Below are 25,782 nucleotides of genomic sequence, written 5' to 3' on the forward strand. Positions count from 1 at the left end.
CGGCCAGGCGGCTGAGCCTGGGGATCCTGTGCGGAGTGTGAAAGTGACAGCTGGGCAGAGGGGAGTCCCGGAGGAGTACACCGCCCCTCCTTCCTCCTGCACGGTGCCGCGGGGTTCGGCTCCTGCCCAGCCCCAACCTCTCCTCCCCGTCCTCAGCCGCCGCGGGGCCCCCAGCTGCCCCCGCCGCCCCAGGGAGCCCCTCTGCCCCGCGCCCTATGGAGTGCAGCCGGCCCGTGGGAGGAGGAGCTATGCCCAGTGGGTGCCCGGGGCCCTGCCATCGGCTGCGCCGGGCAGCGCTGGAGTAACCCGCGAGCCTTGGATCGGCGGAGGGAGCGAGGGACGCCCCGGATCCGGCCCGCCGTGCTGGCGGGAAGGCGGCTCTGCCCCTCACCTAACCCTGCTCCGGCGGGGCGCTGCCCGGCACCATGGACAGTATCCTGGAGCCCTTCCCCTCCGAGCGCCTCTTCCCCGGGGGCGGCTCCGGCTTCCTGGACCTGGGCGACCTGAACGACGCGGATTTCCTCAGCAATGTGGTAAGGGAGCCGGGAGCGGGCGGGGGCTGCTAACTCCGGGCTGCCTGGGCTCGTCCCGGGGTGTCCCGGGCTTCCCCCCGCCGCCAAACGGCTCCTACAGCTCGGGGAATTCCTGCCTGGCCGCCGGGCAGGGAAGCGTGGGCCTGGGCAGCGCAGCGCCCGTTTCCCTGACCCTGTCTCCAGCACTGAGCCCCCGCAAGGCCAATGCTGCCCCTGGCCCTGCAAACCTCAGCCGGCCTGAGACCCCTCTCACTGAGAGACCCCTACAGCTGTACTGCCTCCTCCCCCCCGCCCCCCCCCCCCCACACAGGCAGACACTCCTGGGACCTCCCCTAGGGGATCAGCCTCCCCTTTGGCAAGATCCATGCCAGTTTTTTAAACCATGTCTAATGGGGATTCCGCAGCGGGTCCTGGCACTTTGTTCCGTTGCTTAACTAACTCTTCCCACTCTAACGGTACTGGAGACACTAAAGTGAGGGGCAGCAGGCCCTTCTGTTGGAAACTGCTACTTTCATTTGCTAATAGCTTTTTGTAAAATGACATTTTGGGGGTGAAACATCTGTTGCTTGGCTTACATAGTAGTGATTTGGGGGTGGAGAGGGGCGGGAGTGAACTAGAGGAAAATCTATTCAGCTGATTCCCAGTGTGTAAAAACAGTGTATTCGCCTTTAAGAAAATTGTCCAGACTTTGTGCACTCATGTAACTCACATGTACAATTGGTCCATTTTAAAACTTCAAACTAGGATGTTGTTCCAAATGAGGAATGTGAGTTTTGTGTTTGTGAGCAAATTTAGCTTTGAACTAGTATGAATATTGCTGTCCCTGTGCCAAGTCGTAGTTGACATCTGCGGCCCTTCAGGTCACCTTCCCAGTGGAGGATAAATAGGTGACACAGAATTTGGGTATATTCTAAGTATAACTTGTTTTATTTACACATACATCAGTCCTGGAACAGAGGAGGTCACAAACAGCATGCAGCTAATCCCTTCTTTCAATAATCTCACCCCAACCTCCCTTCTGCCCCCCTTACCCCCCCATTTTAAGGGTGCACGTCTGTCTCTGATTGGAGTCAATCCTTGAGGCAAAGGGTATGTCTACATGGCAGTCAGGGGGTGATGGCAGCACATGTAGACATGTTTGAGCTAGCTTTGATCTAGTTAGCTCAGTCAATAGCAGTGAATCCTAACAGCAAGGGCTATACAACCCCTCCCAGGACTCTGGTGACATATTCAAGTGGCTAACCTGTACTGCTGCAGCTTCACTGTACATTATTTGAGCTAATTAGATCAAATCTAGCACCTCTATGTTTACACGTGCAGAAGTCACACTTTTAATTGCAGTGTAGACATACCCTTAGGTAGAGAGCAAAATCTTCTACAGCTTGCACTGCTCCCCCTACCGAGAACATTTGCATGGCAAAACTAACACACACAGCAGGTCTTCTCAAGACTGAACATTTGCTCATACGCTAAGGCCTGGTCTACTTACATTTGAAAGTTTGACTGGTGTAACTATTTCAGGTCTGGGTATGATTTTTTTCCCAGAAATAGTAATACTGGTAAAACCCCTAGTATGGATGTAGTTATACTAGTATAAAAGTCCCTTACACCAAATTAGCTTATTCTTATATAAGAATAATCTATACGCACTCTCATGTCTCTATAACTGGATCTGCACTAGGGAAGTTGTGTAAATTAGACAAGGCTTAAGAAAAATAACTTGGAAGACTGTACATACCAGCACCACCTAGTGATACCTGCCATGACACTATATTTAAAAATGTGTACTGACCATATGCAGTATGTTACTTTCCTAACTGATTAAATTCCATGTCTGCTCTAACAGTAACTGCAAAACTGGCATGAGGGGTCTCCATATTCATTATTTCTCAGTGACTCTTGATTTATTGTGCTCAGTTGACAAGTAAAAGATTTTTTTTCTTTTGCACCGCAAACTCCCCCCGGGGATCTGAGACTCTTTGTTCTTGCGCATGATCAACAATAAAGATGTTGTAATCTTAATTCAGATAACAAATCTGTTGATGATACCGGAGCCAGAATGTTCTGTTATCTAATTCACCCTCCGTGTAGTGGCGCTGCAGGTATAACAGCCATAAAAAGGAGTAAAGATGAACTTTAGTAAATCCAGCAAATTTTACTGTGATAATGATGGGAAGGGGAATCTGTTGAGTAAGAAGGTCTTATTTTTACGTACTCGCTTGTCAATGTATTGCACTTAACATCAAAGCACTATCGTTGCATGATAATTCTTAAAACCATCAATGACTTCACTTCAGAGAGAGATGAGGTTCAACATGGAGACCCTTCCATGTATTGTTCAGCAAATGTGGTTTTCTCTAAAGAGGTTGGACACTGTTAGGATATTGTGTTCACCAACAACCCCTTCCTGAAACAGTAACCTTCCTTAGTTAATCATCTTGTCACTTAAGCAGTAGTTTATACCCCTTTATTCTAAGGATGTTACAAGCTGAAATAATGGGATCATAGGTCTAGGTGCATCTTGGAATTAAAAAAATAATGTGATTGAAAAGGGATGCTTGAAAGAGAACAGTGTTATTGGTTGGAGTATGACTGATATCTAGTTTAAAAAGCATAAACAGGGCTGGGCTTAATCAGTGTTTGGATGGGTGAACTCCAAGGGGGAAGGTGTCCATGGAAAATGCTCCTTTTGTTCACCAAGATGAGTATATTACTAATGACAGCAAAAACAGATTATCCTTCGGCTTGCTAGGTCACCTACTGCTTTTGAACACAGAGGAGTTTGTTCAATGTTTTCACTGGAAATGACTGTTTATTAATAAAGCTAATCCTTCATGTGATGTTTGCTCATTGAATTAACCTTTCTGAATTCTGCACTGTCCACACCAGGCTTTCGCATTTTTCATTATTCTTGTCAGAATGCACCTACTCACTCCCTGGTTTTATCAGAGCAATGGCTCAGAGAGCTCTCACTCTCTCTCTCAACCCTTCTCATTATCAAGCTTCTCAGCTCTATGATTCTGGACCTTCAGGCTCCAGCACTCTATTTCTCACTCTGTGCTTGTCAATGAGTCCCGATGAGTTCAGACTCTGGGTGAGACTTCTCCCCCTTCAGGAAGTATGCACCCAGTAAGCATTTGTTTTTAAAAGGCTGCCTTGTGACAGTTAGAATACAGAGTCTGAAGGGAGCATGGAACAGCCAAGCTAAGACAGTCTGTACTGGCAGAAGCAACTGTCCCAGTATTCCACGCTCCCCTCCTATTTCCTTTGGTCTCTCTCACTGTGTGGGACTAGACTGCAATCAGAGGTGTGATTGCAGAATATGTAGACATACCAGAGCTAGTTTTAATCTAGCTAGCTTGGTTGCCAATAGTAGTGACACTGCAGCAGGATGGACTTCATCATGGATTAGCTTCTGAGTAAGTACCCAGGGACTTGTGTACGCTTGTACATCCCACACTGCAGCCCATATTGCTGTTGGTACCCAAGCTTGCAAGACTAAAGATAGCATGGGTGTGTTTACACATGCTGCAATCACATACCTCAATTGCAGAGCAGACATACTCTGTATCTGCACCCGCATTCTAAAAATCCAGTCTGTTCACACCTCAGTTTCCTTGTCTCCAGGACCTGCTCTAGGCACCAGCAAAGCAAGCATGTGCTTGGGGCGGCACAATTCCAGGGGCGGCATTCCGGCCCTCCTTTTTTTTTGTTTTTGTTTGGGCAGTTGCGCTCTTGGAGCTTGGGATGGCAAATATTTTGCTTGGGGCAGCAAAAAACCTAGAGCTGGTCCTGCTTGTCTCCAGCCACACTGTATTCATGTTTCAGCTTCCTTGGTTGCCATTCATTAAAACTTGTGTTTGATAATTGAGGCTTCCATTGTCTATGCATATGCAGACAGACTTTGATAGTGCATCCACTCCAGCCTCCTGCTGGCTGTGCAGGGCTCTGCAGAGTCCTGCCTCAGTTTCCCTTTCACTCAGGCTCCTCAATAACTCCCCAAATCTTGTGTCCAAGAAAAACACCCCTTCTTGTGGGTCTTGTTATTAAAATACAACAAAGTCTCTTCTACCCGAGTCTCACACAGAGCACAACCCCTCTCCCCTGGAGTACGTCTGTCTTCAAGTTTCCAAGCTGGGCACAGCATCTTTCCCAGGCTCTGTTTAGCCTCTTCCCTCAGCCCAGCCTGCTCTCCCTGCTCTTCTGAACATCCACTCTCAGGCCTTCTTACCTGGAACCTACCCCTTCTCTTTATGACTGCAGGAAATCTCAGGCCTTTCAACCTGGAGTTATTCCACATGCTCACCGTGTCCAAGAGGCCTCCAGGCCCAAAACCCTTCCCCCAGTCAAGGGTCTCCTGCAGGAGCCTCCTACTTTCTGCTGTGGCCTTTACCATAGCTTCCTTTAGCATCACCCTTACCTCCCTGAGCTGAGAGAGGTCAATGGATAACCTTCCTTCCCCTGTTGCTATCTTCCCCTTTATAAGACCCAGACACCATGCTTTAAACCCACCTGGGCAGCTGGTAATCAGTTATAGGTTCACTGTACCCGCTGTTCCCTCTTAAAGGGGCCAGTCGGCCTGTGGTAATGCATTACAATATGAATTCTTACTGTGTGACAGCCTGCACTATTTGATAAATAATATGATATAATGGAATGGGAAAAGTTACATGTATTTCTGGACTGTTTCTTGAGGGACATTGTGTAAACTGGTTCTATTTTTTACTATTTTTATGTTCATACTGCTATTTTCTATATCTTTAGTGTGGTGTCTTTTGTGTTTCTGCATATTTGTCTTGTAATCAGATAATGCGGGCCACCAAAAATGAACTAATTAGTAAATTGTATGTAGAAAACAGAGCTATACTAAGGACAGTGCCAAGAGAAACTGGAAAGGATCTTTCCTAACAAATGTAAATATAGTCTGTTCCTTGGGGGTGAAATTTACCCCTCTGCAAGGCCAGTGCAAGGCCTATGTACCAAAGCTATTTTGAGGTTTTAACTAGTGCATAGGCCTTGTTCTGCCCTTGGCACAGGGGTGAGTTTCATCTTGTATGAGCCCCATTCTTTCCTCCCTCGTCCCCCACAGCTGGACCTAAAGGCTTAGCCAGGAAATCTCATCAGTTTCTATTTCTCTTGTTGGATTCCAGAGCTGATTGGAAGGGATGCCAGCCAGGGGAGTGCCCAGGAATTTAAATTTCACTGGGTTTTGGAGGCGCATGTTCTGTGCCTCAGCCCTGAGGCTGGAGGAGTTCTGTGCCTTGGGTGCCCCTGCTTGCCCCACTTTCTGCACGCCCCTGAAACCAGATGTTATGAGAGGTACACAGCTGTCTCTAGGGCTGTTACCAGTCATGCACACTTTTGAAAGTGTCATAGCTTCCTATTCCACAAGCTAGTAAATTTAGTTAATTTGTATCATTCTTAGAGTTACATATCTTTAGCTTCTTAGTCTGTTTTGGTGTGGTGAGAGCATTGGGCAGGTCAATAAAAATATATGATCTTTATCCTGCTTAGAATTGGGCTTGTCAAGAATAGTTCTGTGAGCCCACTGGAAATGTAGTAGATATGGATAGACCTTGGCTGAAGAAATGCATTTTAATAAAAACGTTCCCAGATTTTCCTTGTTTTCCTGATTTTCCTTTGGCTCAGTCACTTAGCTCCTCTTCTTGGACATTCCCTTGCAGCTGATCTTGAATCTAGAGACGTCTGAGAAGCATCAGTGGAATAGGGCAGTTAACCCAGCACCGGCAGCCCTCAATGGAACACAATAGTACAGTTCCTTATATGATCAGAAATAAAAAGGAAGAAAGTAAAAACACTTCCTCCACTGTTGTTATTTTCTAAGATATTTGTATGGCCCCAGTTACTGTAGTCTCTGAGTACCTCACAATCTTTAATGTATTTATCCTCACAATACCTCTGTGAGGTAGGGAAATGCTATTGTTCCCATTTTACAGATGGGTGAGTGGCACAGAGAAGCTAACTGACGTGCCCATGGTCATATAGGAAGGCTATGGCCTTATAGGGAATTGCACCCAGGTCTTGCAAGTTCTGGGCTTGTTACCCACACTCCCTAGGGCGCCCCACCTTTACCCTTCTATGGGTTCAAGGGGTAACCAAGTTAATTTAGGCATCCCCGCCCTTTTCCAGTTCCTAGGGCTCCAGGCAAAAGGCATCCACCAATACCCATTTCCTAGGGCTCAGAGCCACCCTTTCCCAGTTCCTAGGGCTCCGGGCATATTCTTCTGAGGGTTTGCAGGGCCTTTTACCAGTGAAAGTGCCTTACACAGTAATATTCTTAACCTCTATTTATTAACAGTTACCAAAACAGAATGCACACACTAAGCATACAGTGCTCACCACTGCCAATAAGGCAGACAAACTTTTCCTGGTGGCCAGTCAGGATCAGGTTGTCTGGAGCTCCTCCAGTTTCTGCCTGATATGGTTGGCAGGGTGTTGAGTCTGGCAGCTCTGATCTTGGGTTGTGTCCTGGAGTTAGGTTCCAAAGAACTTCCTTTTGGACCCCAATTTATATAGTGAAACTTGAGTCCTGCTTACCGAATCATTTTAAACTAACGTACTACAAAATAATTCTTTGACCAATCCTAACATATTGCAAAACAATTCTTTAACCAATCATACTCCACCACCTTAATTGATTTAAATCTTGTGAAATTAGTTATGTAACAGACAAGAACCAGACAGAAATCATATAGATAAACAATAGAGAAGTAGGAACCATGAAGGCAAAACAATAAAGACGTATAGATTTCACAGTCGCAACTATTAATAAGTGATTCCTTGCCAGACAGAATGCTGTCAAACAGTTTTCTTAAGATGTTTAAAGATCTGTTGCTTTATCTGGTGATGGTGAGTACTGTTAGGACAGGAGCTTCTTCTTAACAGCCCAGTAGTTCATTGTTTTAAAGTAGTTTAGATGGAACGCAAGGATGTGAATTTCTGCTTTGTAGCTCATGGCTGCCGCTGTCCTAATGTGGCTGCAAAAAAAGGCCTCGGATTTCACAGGCTAGCAGTCTAACCACCAGACTATCCTTCTCCTCTGTGGCATAAAGTGCCTCCTGAGCCTACAACAATGTCACTGTGTAGCCTTAAACTGAAAATCAGCGTTTATTTTTTGGCAGTGGAGAGTTATGACCTTTCTTTGGAAGGTCTTGTCATCTGTTGAGTGGTGGAGGGTTGTGTATACCTAACACATTTTGAAGGAAACTAAGAACTCTCTGTCAGGAACACTTGAGAAACATTATCCTGGAAACAGCATCCTCTCCTACTAGACAACTTCTGGCACATGGGTTGGGATCAGCTGGTCAGTCTCATCCCAGCCACCATCCTCATGTCGTGAGGAGATCCCTGTAATCATGGTGGCATGCCACCGTTAATGGTTATGGTAGTGCCTGACTGCCACTGTTCAGAGGCAGACACCAAGAGAGGGCCTTGGGCCATGTCTGCAGAGAGCTGGACATCAGAAAAAGGAATAAGAGAGAGAGACAGAAATGGGCATCTGAGTGGGGAGAAACAGGAAGGGATTTTGTGAAAATGTTTGCAAAGTAAATATATTAAGCAACGCGCAGAGGATGGAAGCTTCTTGTTACATGTGTGCTGAGGTCACTGGTTACACAGGCTGATCCAGAAGAGCACGTCATCAGCAGAAATTGTGAATCAGAAACTGCAAGATAGTAGCTCTGCAGCTGTTGGGGAAGGTGTCTGAATTACTGTACCTAGAAATGCACTTTGGACAGATCTGTCAGAAAATTGCTGTCTCCTGAGACATGCCCAGCAGTCAGTGCTGCTGGCGGTTTTGGTGGAGGCAGGAGGACCTTGCTGCAATAGATCAGATGAGAGCATCAGAATATGGAAAACCTCCCAGATTGTAAATCAACTCATTTTACCCCACCCCCAAGGGCCCTGCTAGGAACATGGCTTGATTCACTTAGATTCAATGGATGACTCATCTTCTGGGAAACATATGTGAGGGATTCTTGCCCCCTTCCTTTCTCCAGTAGATGAAAGCCTGGTTGCTAAATAGCAAGATAAGCTGCTGGTGCTGGTCTGTCTTCACTACACACACCACATGCCTGAAGGAAGGAAGGAAATAACATGCTTCAAATGCCTATTTTCCTTTTTGATTCTCAGCTTCAATGGTCATGGTGCTTGGGGTTTTCCCCCTCAGGCTCTGGCCTTGGTGCTGAATACACCTGAAGGCTGGTCTTTGATGCAGCCTCAAATTGCTGTTTTGTTTTTGGTCGGGGGAGAGGGGATCCTCTGGGAATACTATTGGGTGGGTAAGAAAATACCCAACTGGCATTTTTACAGAGAGTTGATAAGTCAGGATACTTTATTATACTTGGGGGAATTTCAGAGTTTAATGGTGCTCCTGGGTAGGAGACACTTTCAGGTTCTCAGGCGTGCTAGGACACCTGAATTATTATTATTTTATTTATTTGTATTACCATAGTACCTAGGAGCCCTGGGCATGGACCAGGCCCCCATTGTTCTAGGTGCTGTACAAACACAGAGCAAAAATACAGTCCCTGTTCCAGGGAATTTACAATCTAACTATAAGTCAAAAGACAACATGGATACAGACAGACCAATAGGGGAGTACTAGTAAACAATACAGCCCAATATTGTCTCATGGAGGTCTCTGCACACCAACAGCTATTGTCAAATTTTATGTGGGCATCACAGCAAAGGAGAGTTTTGAGGAGAGATTTGAAGGTGGATAATATGGTAGAGTCTGTGATGTTTGCAGGGATTGCCGCTGAAGCATGTGGGCAGCATAGATGAAAGTGCTTGTTTGAAAATTTAACAAGTGAGCAGTGGAGGCTGGCATTATGGGCCTATCAGAGGTGTGCATCAACACTTGATAGTGAATGAGAGAAGCTAGGTAGGGTGGGGATTGACTGTGAAGGGCCTTGACAGTGAATACAAGCAACTTATGTTTGAAGCAATGGAGAGGGAGAGGTAGTGGAGGGAGTCAAAGAGATAGATGACATACTCATGAATAGTGAGTGGGTTCTAAATACCCATAGGGTATTGTGGTGTTATACACAGACACCAGGTTGGTTACGATACCTATTTACCCATGGCATATCTTGGTGGTGGTACTCTGAAAGACTGGAACAGGATCCATTTGTAGTAGCAGATTGGTTTCAGAGAGTGGAAAAAGGAATAATGAATAGATTTCTCTCCAAAACAGCTCTTCAAGTAGAGTCCTGGGGAGAGTGACTTTATAATAATAGTCCAACTTTGGCTATAAAGCTTGCCCTATGAATCATGTGTTGTCTCGGAGAAGGGTATAACTCTGGGCTCCACATGATCGCTTCATGTTTCCAAACCATCTCTTTATATGTAGGGAATCCTTATAATACCAGTGGAGATGAGGGAATTTAATTTCATCTATGAAGTTTGTCCCAGGGTAACAGCATGACAGGTTTTCCCTCACAGCAAGGTGATGAGGATTGTGTTTTGGTATAAAGGTGATTGTAATTCTTCTCAAGATTTATTTATTTTGGTGCAACTTAGAAAATAGATTATCCAATTATTAAAATCTGTGCATTCTGCCCACACTACTTGGATTGCAACAACTCAGGCCCACTAGCTGACTCTACTATTGGTAAGTCCACTTCAGGAACCAAGATGGAACTAAAAAAATCCTAATTATACCCTTTGCTGTCGTGATGATGTTGAAGAACAGATAGCTGATGGGAGGAAAGGTCATTTCCAACTGTGATCTCAGTTATAATAAGCTAAGAAGAGTCATATCTAGTCATTCCTTGGATAACAGACTTTCTAGGAAAACCCAGGCACTGCAAGAAGTGGTGATGGGGACTCACTAGTAGCCATTCTTCCTTGAGAGATAGCACTGGATTAGTTCCCAAGCACTGCAGTGGAGGTACCATCTTTTCGATCAGGGGTAAAATGGAGGTTCTGAATTACCTATTGCCATTAAAGATCCCATGGCACTTTTTGTAGGAGTCAGGGTTGTTAGTCCTGGTCTCCAGGCCAAATTCAGCCTTGGGTAATTATATTGTACCAACCTAAGCTCCCACTGCAATTTCAATTAAATACAATATTTTTTTTTGCTCACTGACCTAAATTTTTGGATAATGTTTGTACATGTTATTTACTATTAATATTAATAATAATAATAATATAATATGTAGTTTTTCTGTGTGCAGTTAAACAGCAGCTGCTTCCTACCCCAGAGGTAGCTGCACTGGTGGGTGAAGTGACTCCTATATATATATATATATATATATATATATATATATATAGTGATAGACCCAGGCGAGTTGGGTACAGCAGAGTAGCCTTATTGGGATCCAGGAAGGTACAGCAGAGTAGCAGAAGGCAGATATACCGGCCACTGGATTAACAGTTTTCTGTTCCCTGACTGACCAGAGCAGGGGCTGCTCCAGGCTAATGAGAGCACCTGACTCCAATTAACCTGCAAAGAGTCAGGTGAGGCCATTAAGCTAATGTGACCACCTGACTCTAATTAAGGCCCCTCTGATAATATAAAAGGGCTCACTCCAGTCAGGCAGAGAGGAGCCGGAGGAGAGGAAGTGTGGCTGAAGGGCTGGTTAATGAAGACACCCTCAAGTCATTAGTAAGGGAGCTGTAAAGTAAGGGTGAAGAAGGGAGAAGCAGGCGAGCTGTGGGGAAGTGGCCCAGGGAAATGTAGCAACTCTGGCAGTAAAAGGTTGGCTGCCAAGAGCTGCTACCATTAGGGTCCCTGGGCCGGAACCCGGAGTAGAAGGTGGACCTGGGTTCCCCCCAACCCACCACTACAGAAACACCTCCTGGGAGGGGAAAACAGGCCCCTGTCAAGACAGGAGGCTAAACTGTTTTGGTATGAGGCCGTAGGAGCAACAGAGACCGTGGGAATTCTCTCACCAACCTCCATTGCTGGCTTATGATGAAAAGGGTGCAGTAGACTGTATCCCTGGCCCTAGAGAGAGAAGGGCTATGTGGAGGATTGCAGTGAGCCTCTGAAGCTAGCATAAACCGCCTGGAAGTGTGGGACCCATGCGGACAAGGTCAAGAGTGGGATACGTGATTGTTCACAGCTTGGTGGAACAAAGAGGTTTAAAAAAAAAGTGCACTAGGGTTTTTGTTGTTGGGTTTTTGTTTGCACCACAATGGAGGAGGTGGTGAAAGTGCTGGTGCAAGCCACGGCGACCCAGCAGAAGGCAACCCGGGTTCAGGTGATGGCGCAATGGGAGTGCATGAGGCTACAGTAGGAAACCAACCAATTATTAATGAGCCAGGTGACCCAAGATCGAGCCCTCCTGGTGAGGTAATGGACCAGCTAAAGATCCTCACCACCCAGCCCGGGGGTCCGATGGGACCCGAACTCTGCCAAAGATGACAGCAGAGGATGACGTAGAGGCATATCTCCTCTCATTTGAAAGGTCTGCTCAGCGTGAGGCATGGCACCAGGAGCAGTGGGCCAGCATTCTCACCCCTTTTTTGTGCGGAGAGGCCCAGAAGGCCTACTTTGATCTGCCCACCGAGGACACTGCTGACTATTCCCGGCTGAGGGCAGAGATCCTAGCACGATCAGGGGTGACAGCAGCAGTACGGGCCCAGAGGTTCCAGGAGTGGAAATACAGGGAGAATAAAACTCTGAGGTCCCAACTATTCGACCTCATACGCCTCGCTCGGAAGTGGCTACGTCCCAAGGCATGCAGCCCAGAGGAGATTTTGGAGACTTTGGTAATGGACCATTACATGCGGGGACTGCCGCCAGATCTCTGCAAATGGGTATGCCAGAATGATCTGTCCACCTATGATGAAATGATCACATTGGTGGAAAGATGGATGACAGCTAGGGAATTAACCCAATTCCCCAAGGAAGGCCCCTCACGAAGCAAACACTCGACCCTGACCCTGGAGTGTTGGGCGGCCAAATCCCCAGGGAGTCCTACGTGGAAGAAGAGGGGGACCGAAAACCAGCAGGGAACCCAGAAGGAAGGAAAAGGCCTGAGTTGGGGGGACCCTAGGACTAAATCCCCTAACCCACGTGATAGGGGAGTGACTAGAAGTTATTATAAGTGTTACGGGTGCGGGGAGTTGGGGCACATAGAGTTCCAGTTCCCCAAAGTCTTAGAGCCCATGCAGTGTAACCTGGGGGACAGGGCAGACCCATACAGCCTACTCAGTATTGTAGGGGTTGCAGTCACCCCACATAAATATACAAGGCAGGTAAAGCTGAATGGGGTAGAAACCATGGCACTCGTAGACTCGGGGAGTGCTATAACCCTAATTTTGGGTAAATTAGTGAAGCGTAGCCAGTTAATGCAAGCTAAGCATACGGGGGTAACCTGTGTCCATGGGACTGTTAGTTACTACCCCATCATACCAGTGAAAATTGAAATTCAGGGAAATGTCACCGGGCTGAAAGCAGGGGTAGTCCCAAACCTCCCATACCCTGTGCTCATAGGTAGAGATTTCCCCGGGTTTGGAAACTTGCTCCCACCAGAGGAATTGGAGGGAGAGGAGCTCCGCGAACTTCAGGAGGCTTCCATGGCAGAATGTCACCTCCCATTTTTTCGCGGAAATGTCCCAGGAGCTATTCCCTGTTCCGGGGAAAGGCAGGAAGACCAAGAGAGAAAGAAGACCGGCCAAGGCCTTGGATACCCGAATCCTGATACAAGGACAGAGGGCTGCCTGTGTAGGCAGACATACCCTGGCAACCGAAGGGGAGGGCCCCGAAACGGAGGAGGGATCAGAGACTGCTTCCAAACCCAACCTCACGGAGCCAGCTGAGAGGGCAGAGACAGATCCCTCAGAGTTTGGGCTGATAAGCCCTGGGAGAGAGACTTTTGGACGGGACCAGGTGGAAGACCCAAGGTACGAGAATGCCAGGAAGGAGGTGGCTGAGATAGATGGGGTACCTATAGAGGGAAAAGCCCGGGGGCCAGAGCCTTATTTTCTGATCAAGAGGAATCTCCTATACTGGGTTGTGCAAATGCAGGAGCAAGTGGTACACCAGCTCCTAGTACCCCAGAAACACCAGAAGGCAATATTAAGCCTTACTCACAGTCACCTTTTTGGAGGGCACCTGGGAGTGGAGAAAACCCAGGTGCGAATCTTACGCAGGTTCTTCTGGCCGGGGGTACATAAAGACGTCCTGCGGTACTGTGCCTCTTGCCCTGAATGCCAGCTGCACAGCCCTCGTCCACATCTAAGAGCTCCTCTGATACCCCTGCCGATCATCAACGTTCCATTCGAGCGGATCGCCATGGATCTTGTGGGACCACTAAAGAATATGTCCCGAGGCTACCAGTATGTTCTTGTCATCCTAGACTATGCAACCAGGTACCCAGAAGCTGTCCCCTTACGAAACACAGCTTCCAAAAGCATTGCCAAAGAATTAGTGGCAATCTTTGCCCGGGTAAGGCTACCAAAAGAAATACTCACAGACCAGGGAACACCATTCATGTCCAAGTTGATGAAGGACCTGTGTTCCCTGCTCCATGTCCAGACCCTGCAGACCTCGATTTACCATCCACAAACCGATGGTCTGGTGGAAAGATTTAACTGGACCCTCAAGGCCATGATAAGAAAGCTGGTAAGCAAGGATGGGAAAGATTGGGACAACCTACTACCGTACATCATGTTCGCCATCTGTGAGGTCCCCCAAGCTTCCACTGGATTCTCCCCCTTTGAGCTGTTGTATGGACACAACCCCCAAGGCATCCTGGACATAGACAAGGAAATTTGGGAGGAGGAACCCAGTGAAGGGAAGAATGTAATAGATCATGTGCTATGGATGAGGGACCGGACAGCCCGGGTCACTCCCATAGTGAGGGAGCACCTAGAGAAGGCCCAAGAGGCCCAGAGAACCTACTACAACCATCAAGCCAAGGTTCGTCAGTTTCAACCCAGTGACCAAGTAATGGTACTGGTACCCGTGGCCAACAGTAAGCTGTTGGCCCAGTGGCAAGGGCCCTACGAAATAGTTGAACCCGTAGGAGAAGTAAATTACAAGGTGTGACAACCAGGATGTCGAAAACTAGAGCAGATATACCACGTCAACCTTCTGAAACCCTGGCATGTGCAAGAGGCATGCACAGTGGTTCGAGAAGAGCTGTACCCAGGGAACAAAATCCTGAACAGGTGAGGGTGTCTCCTGATCTAATGACGGCCCAGAAGAAAGAGGTAACTGAGATGATCGCCCAATATCAAGACGTATTCTTGACAAAGCTGGGTTGCACAACTGGGACATATCACCACATCATCACGAACCCTGGGGCCAGAGTAACTATGAGGCCCTACCGAGTGCCAGCAGCCAAAAGGGAGGAAATAAAAGCGGAAGTCAGGAAAATGCTGGAGTTGGGGATCATCAAAGAATCCCACAGTCAGTGGTCCAGCCCAATAGTGTTGGTGCCCAAAACTGATGGCACCATGAGGTTCTGCAATGACTTCTGTCGACTAAACGAGATATCCCAGTTTGATGCCTACCCTATACCCTGCATACATGAACTAGTGGACCATCTGGGGAATGCCCTGTACTTTACAACCCTATACTTGACAAAGGGGTACTGGCAGATTCCCCTAGCCAAAGATGCAAAGGAAAAGACGGCGTTTTCTACACCAGAGGGTCTCTTCCAATATACGGTCCTCCCTTTTGGACTACATGGGGCCCCAGCTACCTTTCAGCACCTCATGGACAATTTATTATGCCCCCATGCCAGTTATACTGCGGCCTACTTGGGTGACGTGGTGATTCATACCCCAAACTGGGAGACCCACTTGGAAAAAGTGGGGGCGGTCCTTGATACCTTCAGGCGAGCTGGCCTTACGGTGAACCCTGTTAAGTGCGCCGTAGGGTTCACGGAGGCCAAATATCTTGGCTACGTGGTAGGAAAAGGTCTGGTAAAACCCCAACTGAATAAGTTAGAGGTCATCCAAAATTGGCCATGGCCGAGTCCTAAGAAGCAGGTCCAAGCATTCCTAGGAGTGGTGGGGTATTACCGGCGTTTCATCCCCTGTTTTGCCACAAGGGTAAGTCCCCTAATGGACTTAGTGAAGGCCCATGGTCCTGATCCAGTCAGAGAGTCTGATGCAGCAGAGAGGGCATTCGTGGACCTACGGACTGTCCTCTGAAGTAACCCCATATTGATAGCCCTGGATTTCACCAAGGAATTCATCCTACAGACAGATGCAGCCAAGGTGGGGTTAGGGGCCGTCCTGTCGCAGATGGTCGGGAAGGAAGAACACCCAATTCTCTACTTCAGTAGGAAACTCCTTCCGAGGGAACAAAAATACGCAGTGGTAGAGAGAGAGAGTGTCTCGCCATAAAATGGGCAATGGAAACGTTGCGTTATTACCTGCTGGGGCGCAGATTTATCCTTGTGACTGACCATGCCCCTCTTCAATGGATGCAATGGAACAAGGAGAAGAACACAAGGGTAACCAGGTAGTTCTTATCCCTCCAACCTTTCCAGTTCTGAATACAGCACAGAGCAGGGAGTCGCCATGGCAACGCCCATGGCTTATCACACATACACTGTCTGGTGTCCCAAGCTGCCCAACCCCTTGGTGTTGAGCAGAGGGGAGGGATATGTGATAGACAGCAGAGTAGCAGAAGGCAGATATACTGGCCACTAGATTAAGTTTTCTGTTCCCTGACTGACCAGAGCAGGGGCTGCTCCAGGCTAATGAGAGCACCTGATTCAAATTAACCTGCAAAGAGTCAGGTGAGGCCATTAAGCTAATGTGACCACCTGACTCTAAGGTCCCTCTGATAATATAAAAGGGCTCACTCCAGTCAGGCAGAGAGGAAGTGTGGCTGAAGGGCTGGTTAATGAAGACACTCTCAAGTCATTGGTAAGGGAGCCGTAAGGGAAGGGAGAAGTAGGTGAGCTGTGGGGAAGTGGCCCAGGGAAATGTAGCAACTCTGGCAGTAAAAGGTTGGCTGCCAAGAGCTGCTACCATTAGGGTCCCTGGGCCGGAACCCAGAGCAGAAGGTGGACCTGGGTTCCCCCCAACCCACCACTACAGAAACACCTCCTGGGAGGGGAAAACAGGCCCCTGTCAGGACAGGAGCTAAACTGTTTTGGTATGAGGCTGTAGGAGCAACAGAGACTGTGGGAGTTCTCTCACCAACCTCCTTGCTGGCTTATGATGAAAAGGGTGCAGTAGACTGTATCCCTGGCCCTAGAGAGAGAAGGGCTACATGGAGGGTTGCAGTGAGCCTCTGAAGCTAGCATAAACCACCTGGAAGCACGGGACCCATGCGGACAAGGTTGGAGCTCTGCCACAATATGTATTGTTTGTATGCACTTTGATATTCCTTGGGTGAATGGTATAGAAACTATATATGATTTGTTTTAAGCTTGTGTGATGGAAGAGAGCTAGTGACTCTCAGGATCTCCTTTTTTGTTCCTTCCTGTATGGGAAGCTCAGATAAGGACTTGTAAAAATATGACTGAATGATTAGGTGCTTTCTTGGCTTAGTATGTCTGCCATTGCACGGTTTGTATTTGCTCTCAGAGCAGGAAAAGCTAGAGCAGGGAATGGAAACCTTAGTGCAATGCCAGAATAGGAGGTGACTGCAGGTAATGCACTGAAAGGCAGGCTGTGTGTTTCAATTCAGTTGCTTTCCATATGCCCACCATGCAATGTTTATATCTATTTAGTTATTTCTGGCTGCTCCAGAAACAAGTTTCTGTTTCTCTCCTGCTGCAAAGAGGAAGTTTGAAATATCCTTTCTCCCATTCATGATGCTCATGAACCCACCTGACTATCCTTTTTTCTTTATGGTCTCCCATATTTCCTTACCCTCTCTCTCCTTTTTTCTCCTTCCTCCTTTTCTCACCCTTTCTGTTGCTAAATCTCTCATTATCTGTTTGCCTTCATAATCCTCTGGACTTTTTCTGGCCTGGTCAGTGTCAAAGTGGAAAGGTGATTGAAGTAGGCCTTCTCTGTAGACCAGACAAGGTCACATGGAGGGTTTGAATGCATTTGCTGTATCAAGGGGTAGCTGTGTTAGTCTGAATCCACAAAAACAACAAGGAGTCTGGTGGAACCTTAAAGATGAACAGATTTATTTTGGCATAAGCTTTTGTGGGTAAAACGCCACCTCTTCAGAAGTGCTATGATACACACTGTCCAATAACCTCTCCCTGTTCATTTCTCTCTCTCTGGACTGTGATGAACCCTATGTCTTCTAAGGTTGCATGAGTCGCACTATCTCAAACACTTATGACACTTGTATTAGCTAAGCCTGACTTAAACTTGGTCTTTTTCCTAGAATAAATAGAAAGTAACCCCTTTAGTTAGATGACCAAGCTCCTGTTCAACTGCAGTGTTATCATTCACTTGGTGGCAGAGGCAGCACTATACATGCATTTTGTATCCGTTACGAGGTATATTACATAGGAGGGAGGTGGCTAGTAACTTCTCTGTCAGCACCAAAGAAGAATGTATCAGGGTTCCTTCTGCAGTCTGAGATTCCTTACTCTGATGCCCACTGGAATTCTAGCAGGGTGAGCTTCCTCCCTGCAGTGCCAACTAGCAGGATACATTTACTCACTTGGTACCCACTGGAATTCATTTCTAGCAGGATAAGCTTCCTCACTGCAAAGCCACTGGAATTCTAGCAGGGTGAGCTTCCTACTTATGTCAACATGTCCCCACCAGCCAATTTGCAGAGAGTCCATGAGCCTCCTCTTGGCTTTCCACTGTTAGTAATACTTCCTCTCCTGGTAGAGCTTTTTCTGAAAGAAAGGTTGTATGGAGAGTTTGAGTGCACATACTATGACACATGAGAGAGGCTGTTCTGAGGCATGAGCAGAGCTGAATAAAGACAAGGTCAATGTTTGTGGGTGCATTTCATTGTTAGTTAAGTTTTGCATGTTAGAATGGCTTAATGTAGAATCTAGGTGGTAAATTAATGACAGCCAAAGGAGAGAGGGAGGGAGGACAGCAAGTGCTTTCGGCTGAGCTAGCTGCCCCAGGGAAGGAACTGAAAGACAGGCAGTTTAGTTGAAGGGAAATGAGCTATGACATTTTTAAAGAAGGTTGATGGAACACTTTTTTCAAAGCCCTTTTCAGTCTCTTTATCTCAAAGTTCTTGGCATAGTAATGAGAGAATCTCTGAACTCTGTCTGTTGTTCCCATGCAAATATGGGGACATGGGAGTTGGGGAGGTGTTGTGAAGCCACAAATATTTACTTGCCAATTGAGCTGCACTGGTAAAGGTGAATAGGCCATTAGCCCAAGGAGCCAGGATACCTGTTTTCTATTCCCAGCTCTGTTAGTTACTTGGTGTGTGATCTTGGGTAGGTTAATTGAGGAGGCTGATAATACTTATTCATATTTGTGCAGTGATTTGCAATCTATGGGTGAAATGGGCTACGTAAATGTTGGGCATTATAGACTGTGGTTGGTTTCTGCCAGGTGCATAAGACCTCAAATATTCTGCAGGCTGCATTTCATGTTCCTATCCAAGTAATACCTTGGTATTACTACTTGATTCTTGCAAACAGCACCAAGTTAGTGTCATCTGCATATTTAATTCACATGCTGTTGCCACCAGCACCCTTTTGGGCTAACTCTACTCCCTGCACTATCCCAGGGACACCTCTCCCTGCCTCCATTTATCCCTAGCTTACACACCTATAGCCAATGTCAGACCACCTAATGGTGCTACCATGCAACTCAACTTGAGTTAAATTTACAGGTCAGATTTTAGGAGGTCCACCATTGTATCATATACTTTACTTCTACAGCACTCTGCATGAAGGACCTGATCCAAAGCCCATTGTAGTCAGTGAAGTTTTTGTATTGGCTTCAGTGAATCAGGCACTGAATGAATACAGCTGAACTGAAGGAGTCATAAGGTCCTTATTCCATACTTTTGAATTCTATAGGTCTGATTCTGCTTTCAGTCCAGATTTAATCAGATAGCTTCAGGATTTACACAAGTGTAACAATGCTGTATTGCTACTCTTGCTTTCTATATTCCAGACTGAAAATAAAAAGATTTGTTCCTTATGAACCCAACAGATGAACTGAAGTGGGATTCACAAGAGGACCTGGACACTGCAACACTGATCAACATGGCACCTAACTTCTAGGCACCTAGAAAACCACAGGAACAACTATTGATTCACAAAGCCAAGTTAGGCACCTAGACTCAGTATACAATGAATGTGGGGAGAGAGGCACCTTAGAATGAGACGCAGAAAAGCCAGCATCCTAATTGGGGGGGCTGCCTAAGCTACCCAGTGGGAGATATCAACAACATACTGTGTCCTAAGCTCTGCCCTTCTCACAGAGCTAAGCCCCTATCTCTGTTTAGTGATCCACAAATGGGAGCCAGTCAGGAAGCTTAGGCGCCTAAGGCGTTTCTTGCAGGAATGAGTTAGGTCTCCTCTGGCTATTTTGTATGGAGCAAGGCAGGTGCCTAACTTCTAGCCCAGTGGTTAGAACACTCACCTGGGATGTGGGAGATGCAAGTTCAATTTCCCCCTCTCTGCCAGAGGGTGAGAGAATTTGAACAGTGGCCTCCCACCTCTTAGGCAAGTGCTATAACCAGTGAGCTATTGACTAGACTGATGTGGGGTTCCCTCAGTCTCCCCTGTGAAAGTTGTTCCATGGTGGGTAAATAATGAAAGAGAGGTAGGAGCTGGAGAACTGGGTCCTGGAGTCTCCCATCTGCCAGGTGGGTGCCTTAACACTGGACTACAGAGTCATTTTCATCTTTCTCTGGCCCAGCGACTGTTCTGCTGTGGATAAAGACTTAAATAGTCATTGAGTCTCCTGCGAGGTGGGAGACCCCTGTTCAAATCCGTCTCCTCCTCTAGCCGGGACTGAACCTGGATTTCCCACATCCAAGGCAGGTGTTCTTACCACTGGGCTAAAAGTAATGCGGTGGGAGGGGCACCTCTTCCAACCGGACTTTTGAGTGGGACCTAATTCAGTAGGTGGCCTCTGAGCACACCTACTGAATCTGGCCCTGCAATGACATAGGTGGACAAATGCCTGTCTTCCCCCAGTTTGTGAATTGCCCTGGGGCTTAGGCAAGAGAGAGGCATCCAAACACCTATAGGGAGGCAGCCGAGTGCCTGCTCAGAGGTAGAGACATAGGTATTGAGGGAACTTGTACTCTGAAAATGTAGGTACTGAGTGAGTTTAGGAGCCTACAGGATTTGATAGGAGTCTTGTGGATTGCAGTGGAGCCCAAACTGGGACTCGGGTGCCTAAGTACCTTTGTGAATCTGGGCTTGAGTCCCGTCCCTACTCCATCCCCAAGAGAACAAACAGACCCAGAGTCAGTGTCAAAACTTAACCTGTTCCTGGGCTTTGCAACTCAATAACACAACATAAACCTCTACCCAAGCTTGCTCCTTAGGTATGGCTGTCCCTAGGATTGCACCCTGGGCAAAGTTCCTTCTGTCCCCAAAAGACACTCCCTCCTCCATTATATCCAGGAAGGATTTAACATGCTGCATCTGTCCCAGGGAGCCAGCAGTACTTCAGCCGCTTTATGCAGGAAACTAACACCTGCTAACTGGGGGGGACAATAGAAGACCATTGTTGCTCTTACAGTCCCCAGACCTGCTTGTTGCACATGGATGCATTGTCTTGTAGATGTTTGGAGATTTTTTTCCCTTAAACAGTAAGTGTTCCTTTGTGTTTAAAGTTAGATTTTCTGGATGGTGTTAGCACGGATTGCTCCTTCGTCCATTTGAAAGAATAGTATCATATTTGTTTTTCCCAGTCCTTTGGCACCTGTCCTGTTCTCTGTGAATGATGGAAAATAATTGTCACAGGTTCAGTATATTTATCAGTATTTATTAGCAAATTCCCTTATGATATCCCCCAGGCCTGTAAACATTTTAGTTTTTCCAAGTAGTCCCTTTACCTGCTTTTTATAAACCTGGTAAAATTTTTGCCCCCTTTCACTTATCCTGAGTGCCAGAAGGTGGTCTGAAGAACTTATGGGGTGTATCAGATTGCACTATTGATGCCGTTATGCACAAAGAAGGGTCTGATTTAACAGTATTTTAACTGTTAATTTTAATATGACCCAGAGTAGTGCCTAAAGGCCCCAAACTGAGATTGAGGCTCCATGGTGCTAGGTACTGTACAAACACATAGTAAGACAGTCCCTTTTCCAGAGAACTTACGGTCTAAATAGACAAAGAGTGGGAGGGGAAGAGGTACTGAGAGGTGAAGGGACTTGCACAAGATCACGCAGCTGGCCAGTGACAGAGCTGCAGATAGAGCCCAAGTCTCCTGTGCGCTGTCAGCTGTATTAGGCTGCCTTTCAATGCATAATGTGGTGATTATAGTTAAATATATGATCAATATTTTTATGCAACATCTCTTGAGGATACATTATTTTTCTGAGAGAAGAGGAAGGAGAAAAGGCGCAAGAGAGGAGGAGAATATGGGAAGAAAGAGGGGAAAATAGAGAGAACATAGAAGAAGGAGAGAAGAGGAGGAGACAGAGGTAGCTATTTATTCAGCACATTCTTCAGCCATCTGGACCTGTTGGCCTGGCCCCAGTTGGACAGGCTCTCAGGTTTATCCACAGCATGATGTAATCTCCACTGTCCAGCTTTGATTTTTTTCTCTGCTCTGCATAGCCTCTTAGCTGGCGCATGTCTGGGGTGGGCACTTTGATTTCCTGTTTCTATTTGTGGAGTTCTCCTGGCTGGTCCTCAGTAGTTGCTGGTGTGTTTTTGCATTTCTGCAAACTGAGAAACTGCACACCATTTTGCTGACAGCTTTGTCACCTTGGGAGCCAGATCCTTGCACAAAGTGTGTGCTGGCTTGAACAATATCTTGGTGTGGAAGTAGGATGATCCCTCTGGATAATGTTTGGAACGTTCTTGCTCAGCCCTGGAGCAGGTCTCCCTTAAGCACCAACAAAGATAGTGACTGTTGAGAATCTTGCATTCCGTTCAAGTTCTGCAGCTTGTGGACTTCCCCGGTTGGTACGAGGCAGAATTTACTTGATCCAACAGTCCTCCCCTCCCCCAGTGGAAGTGAAGGCAGGAACGTCTGTGAGGGGAGGGCTCCTGCCTCATACTGAGAATGAGGGGCGATCAGCAGGTTATCTCAAGTGCTTATATACGAATGCACAAAGCCTTGGAAACAAGCAGGGAGAAGTGGAGGTCCTGGTAATGTCAAGGAATTATGATGTGATTTGAATAACAGACTTGGTGGGATAACTCATATGACTGGAGTACTGTCATGGATGGTTATAAACTGTTCAGAAAGGACAGGCAGGGCAGAAAAGGTGGGGGAGTAGCACTGTATGTAAGGGAGCAGTATGAATGCTCAGAGCTCCAGTACAAAACTGCAGAAAAACCTGAGTGTCTATGGATTAGGTTTAGAAGTGTGAGCAACAAGAGTGGTGGGAGTCTGCTATAGACCACTGGACCAGGTGGATGAGGCTTTCTTCCGGCAACTCACAGAAGCTACTAGATCGCACGCCCTGGTTCTCATGGGTGACTTTAATTTTCCTGATATCTGCTGGGAGAGCAATACAGCGGTGCATAGACAATCCAGGAAGTTTTTGGAAAACGTAGGGGACAATTTCCTGGTGCAAGTGCTAGACAAGCCAACTGGGGGGGAGCTTTTCTTGATCTGCTGCTCATAAACCAGGAAGAATTAGTGGGGGAAGCAAAAGTGGATGGGAATCTGGGGGGCAGTGACCATGAGTTGGTCGAGTTCAGGATCCTGACACAGGGAAGAAAGGTAAGCAGCAGGATATGGACCCTGGACTTCAGGAAAGCAGACTTCGACTCCCTCAGGGAACAGATGGGTAGGATCCCCTGGGGGACTAACATGAAGGGGAAAGGAGTCCAGGAGAGCTGGCTGTATTTCAAGGAATCCCTGTTGAGGTTACAGGGACAAACCATCCCGATGAGTCGAAAGAATAGTAAATATGGCAGGTGACCAGCTTGGCTTAATGGTGAAATCCTAGCGGATCTTAAACATAAAAAAGAAGCTTACAAGAAGTGGAAGGTTGGACATATGACCAGGGATGAGTATAAATATATTGCTCGGGCATGTAGGAATGAAATCAGGAGGGCCAAATTGCACCTGGAGCTGCAGCTAGCAAGAGATGTCAAGAGTAACAAGAAGGGTTTCTTCAGGTATGTTGGCAACAAGAAGAAAGCCAAGGAAAGTGTGGGCCCCTTACTGAATGAGGGAGGCAACCTAGTGACAGAGGATGTGGAAAAAGCTAATGTACTCAATGCTTTTTTTGCCTCTGTCTTCACTAACAAGGTCAGCTCCCAGACTGCTGCGCTGGGCGTCACAGCATGGGGAGTAGATGGCCAGCCCTCTGTGGAGAAAGAGGTGGTTAGGGACTATTTAGAAAAGCTGGACGCGCACAAGTCCATGGGGCCGGACGAGTTGCATCCGAGAGTGCTAAAGGAATTGGCGGCTGTGATTGCAGAGCCACTGGCCATTATCTTTGAAAACTCGTGGCGAACGGGGGAAATCCCGGATGACTGGAAAAAGGCTAATGTAGTGCCCATCTTTAAAAAAGGGAAGAAGGAGGATCCTGGGAACTACAGGCCAGTCAGCCTCACCTCAGTCCCCGGAAAAATCATGGAGCAGGTCCTCAAAGAATCAATCCTGAAGCACTTACACGAGAGGAAAGTGATCAGGAACAGTCAGCATGGATTCACCAAGGGAAGGTCATGCTTGACTAATCTAATTGCCTTCTATGATGAGATTAGTGGTTCTGTGGATGAAGGGAAAGCAATGGATGTATTGTTTCTTGACTTTAGCAAAGCTTTTGACACGGTCTCCCACAGTATTCTTGTCAGCAAGTTAAAGAAGTATGGGCTGGATGAATGCACTATAAGGTGGGTAGAAAGTTGGCTAGATTGTCGGGCTCAACGGGTAGTGATCAATGGCTCCATGTCTAGTTGGCAGCCGGTGTCAAGTGGAGTGCCCAAGGGGTCGGTCCTGGGGCCGGTTTTGTTCAATATCTTCATAAATGATCTGGAGGATGGTGTGGATTGCACCCTCAGCAAATTTGCAGATGATACTAAACTAGGAGGAGTGGTAGATACGCTGGAGGGTAGGGATAGGATACAGAGGGACCTAGACAAATTGGAGGATTGGGCCAAAAGAAATCTGAGGTTCAATAAGGATAAGTGCAGGGTCCTGCACTTAGGATGGAAGAACCCAATGCACCACTACAGACTAGGGACCGAATGGCTAGGCAGCAGTTCTGTGGAAAAGGACCTAGGGGTGACAGTGGACGAGAAGCTGGATATGAGTCAGCAGTGTGCCCTTGTTGCCAAGAAGGCCAATGGCATTTTGGGATGTATAAGTAGGGGCATAGCGAGCAGATCGAGGGACGTGATCGTTCCCCTCTATTCGACATTGGTGAGGCCTCATCTGGAGTACTGTGTCCAGTTTTGGGCCCCACACTACAAGAAGGATGTGGATAAATTGGAGAGAGTCCAGCGAAGGGCAACAAAAATGATTAGGGGTCTGGAACACATGACTTATGAGGAGAGGCTGAGGGAACTGGGATTGTTTAGTCTGCAGAAGAGAAGAATGAGGGGGGATTTGATAGCTGCTTTCAACTACCTGAGAGGTGGTTCCAGAGAGGATGGTTCTAGACTATTCTCAGTGGTAGAAGAGGACAGGACAAGGAGTAATGGTCTCAAGTTGCAGTGGGGGAGGTTTAGGTTGGATATTAGGAAAAACTTTTTCACTAGGAGGGTGGCGAAACACTGGAATGTGTTACCTAGGGAGATGGTAGAATCTCCTTCCTTAGAAGTTTTTAAGGTCAGGCTTGACAAAGCCCTGGCTGGGGTGATTTAATTGGGGATTGGTCCTGCTTTGAGCAGGGGGTTGGACTAGATGACCTCCTGAGGTCCCTTCCAACCCTGATATTCTATGAAGAGGCTATGTGTGATCTCAGTCACCAATTCTAGTATGCTGGGGCCCAATAATCATAAAGTCATCACTGCTCTGGAAATCAGCCAGACTTGCAAGGGATGGTGGAAAAGGGAGAAGCCTGGATTAATGCATTGTTTGATACTGCCCACTGTGCTAAGTGTTTATCCTACCCTGTCCAGGAGAAGCTATCTGTGGTGAACTGCTAGCATCAGGGCCATCAGCCCTCAAGCCCCCTCATTTGGTACCACTCTTTGTATACACTATATCACAGAGTAATGTGGTGGTTTGATTTTCATTCATTTGCAGCAGTGTGGTCCAGTGGATAGGTCCT

General features: G+C 47.1%; 1 protein-coding gene across 2 annotated transcripts in view; it reads left to right on the forward strand.

The window, feature by feature from the left end:
- The first annotated feature begins 207 nt into the window (after positions 1-207).
- The window catches only part of CREB3L1 (cAMP responsive element binding protein 3 like 1), a 71,121-nt gene continuing 45,546 nt past the window's right edge, over positions 208-25,782 (forward strand). For both annotated transcript variants that reach the window (XM_074957020.1, XM_074957021.1), the window contains exon 1: positions 208-533. In XM_074957020.1, the coding sequence (XP_074813121.1) occupies positions 426-533 (108 nt within the window). In that variant the 5' untranslated portion in view covers positions 208-425. The remainder of the gene's footprint in view (positions 534-25,782) is intronic.

This window comes from Natator depressus, chromosome 6 (assembly GCF_965152275.1).
Source record: "Natator depressus isolate rNatDep1 chromosome 6, rNatDep2.hap1, whole genome shotgun sequence".
NCBI classification, from domain to species: domain Eukaryota; kingdom Metazoa; phylum Chordata; order Testudines; family Cheloniidae; genus Natator; species Natator depressus.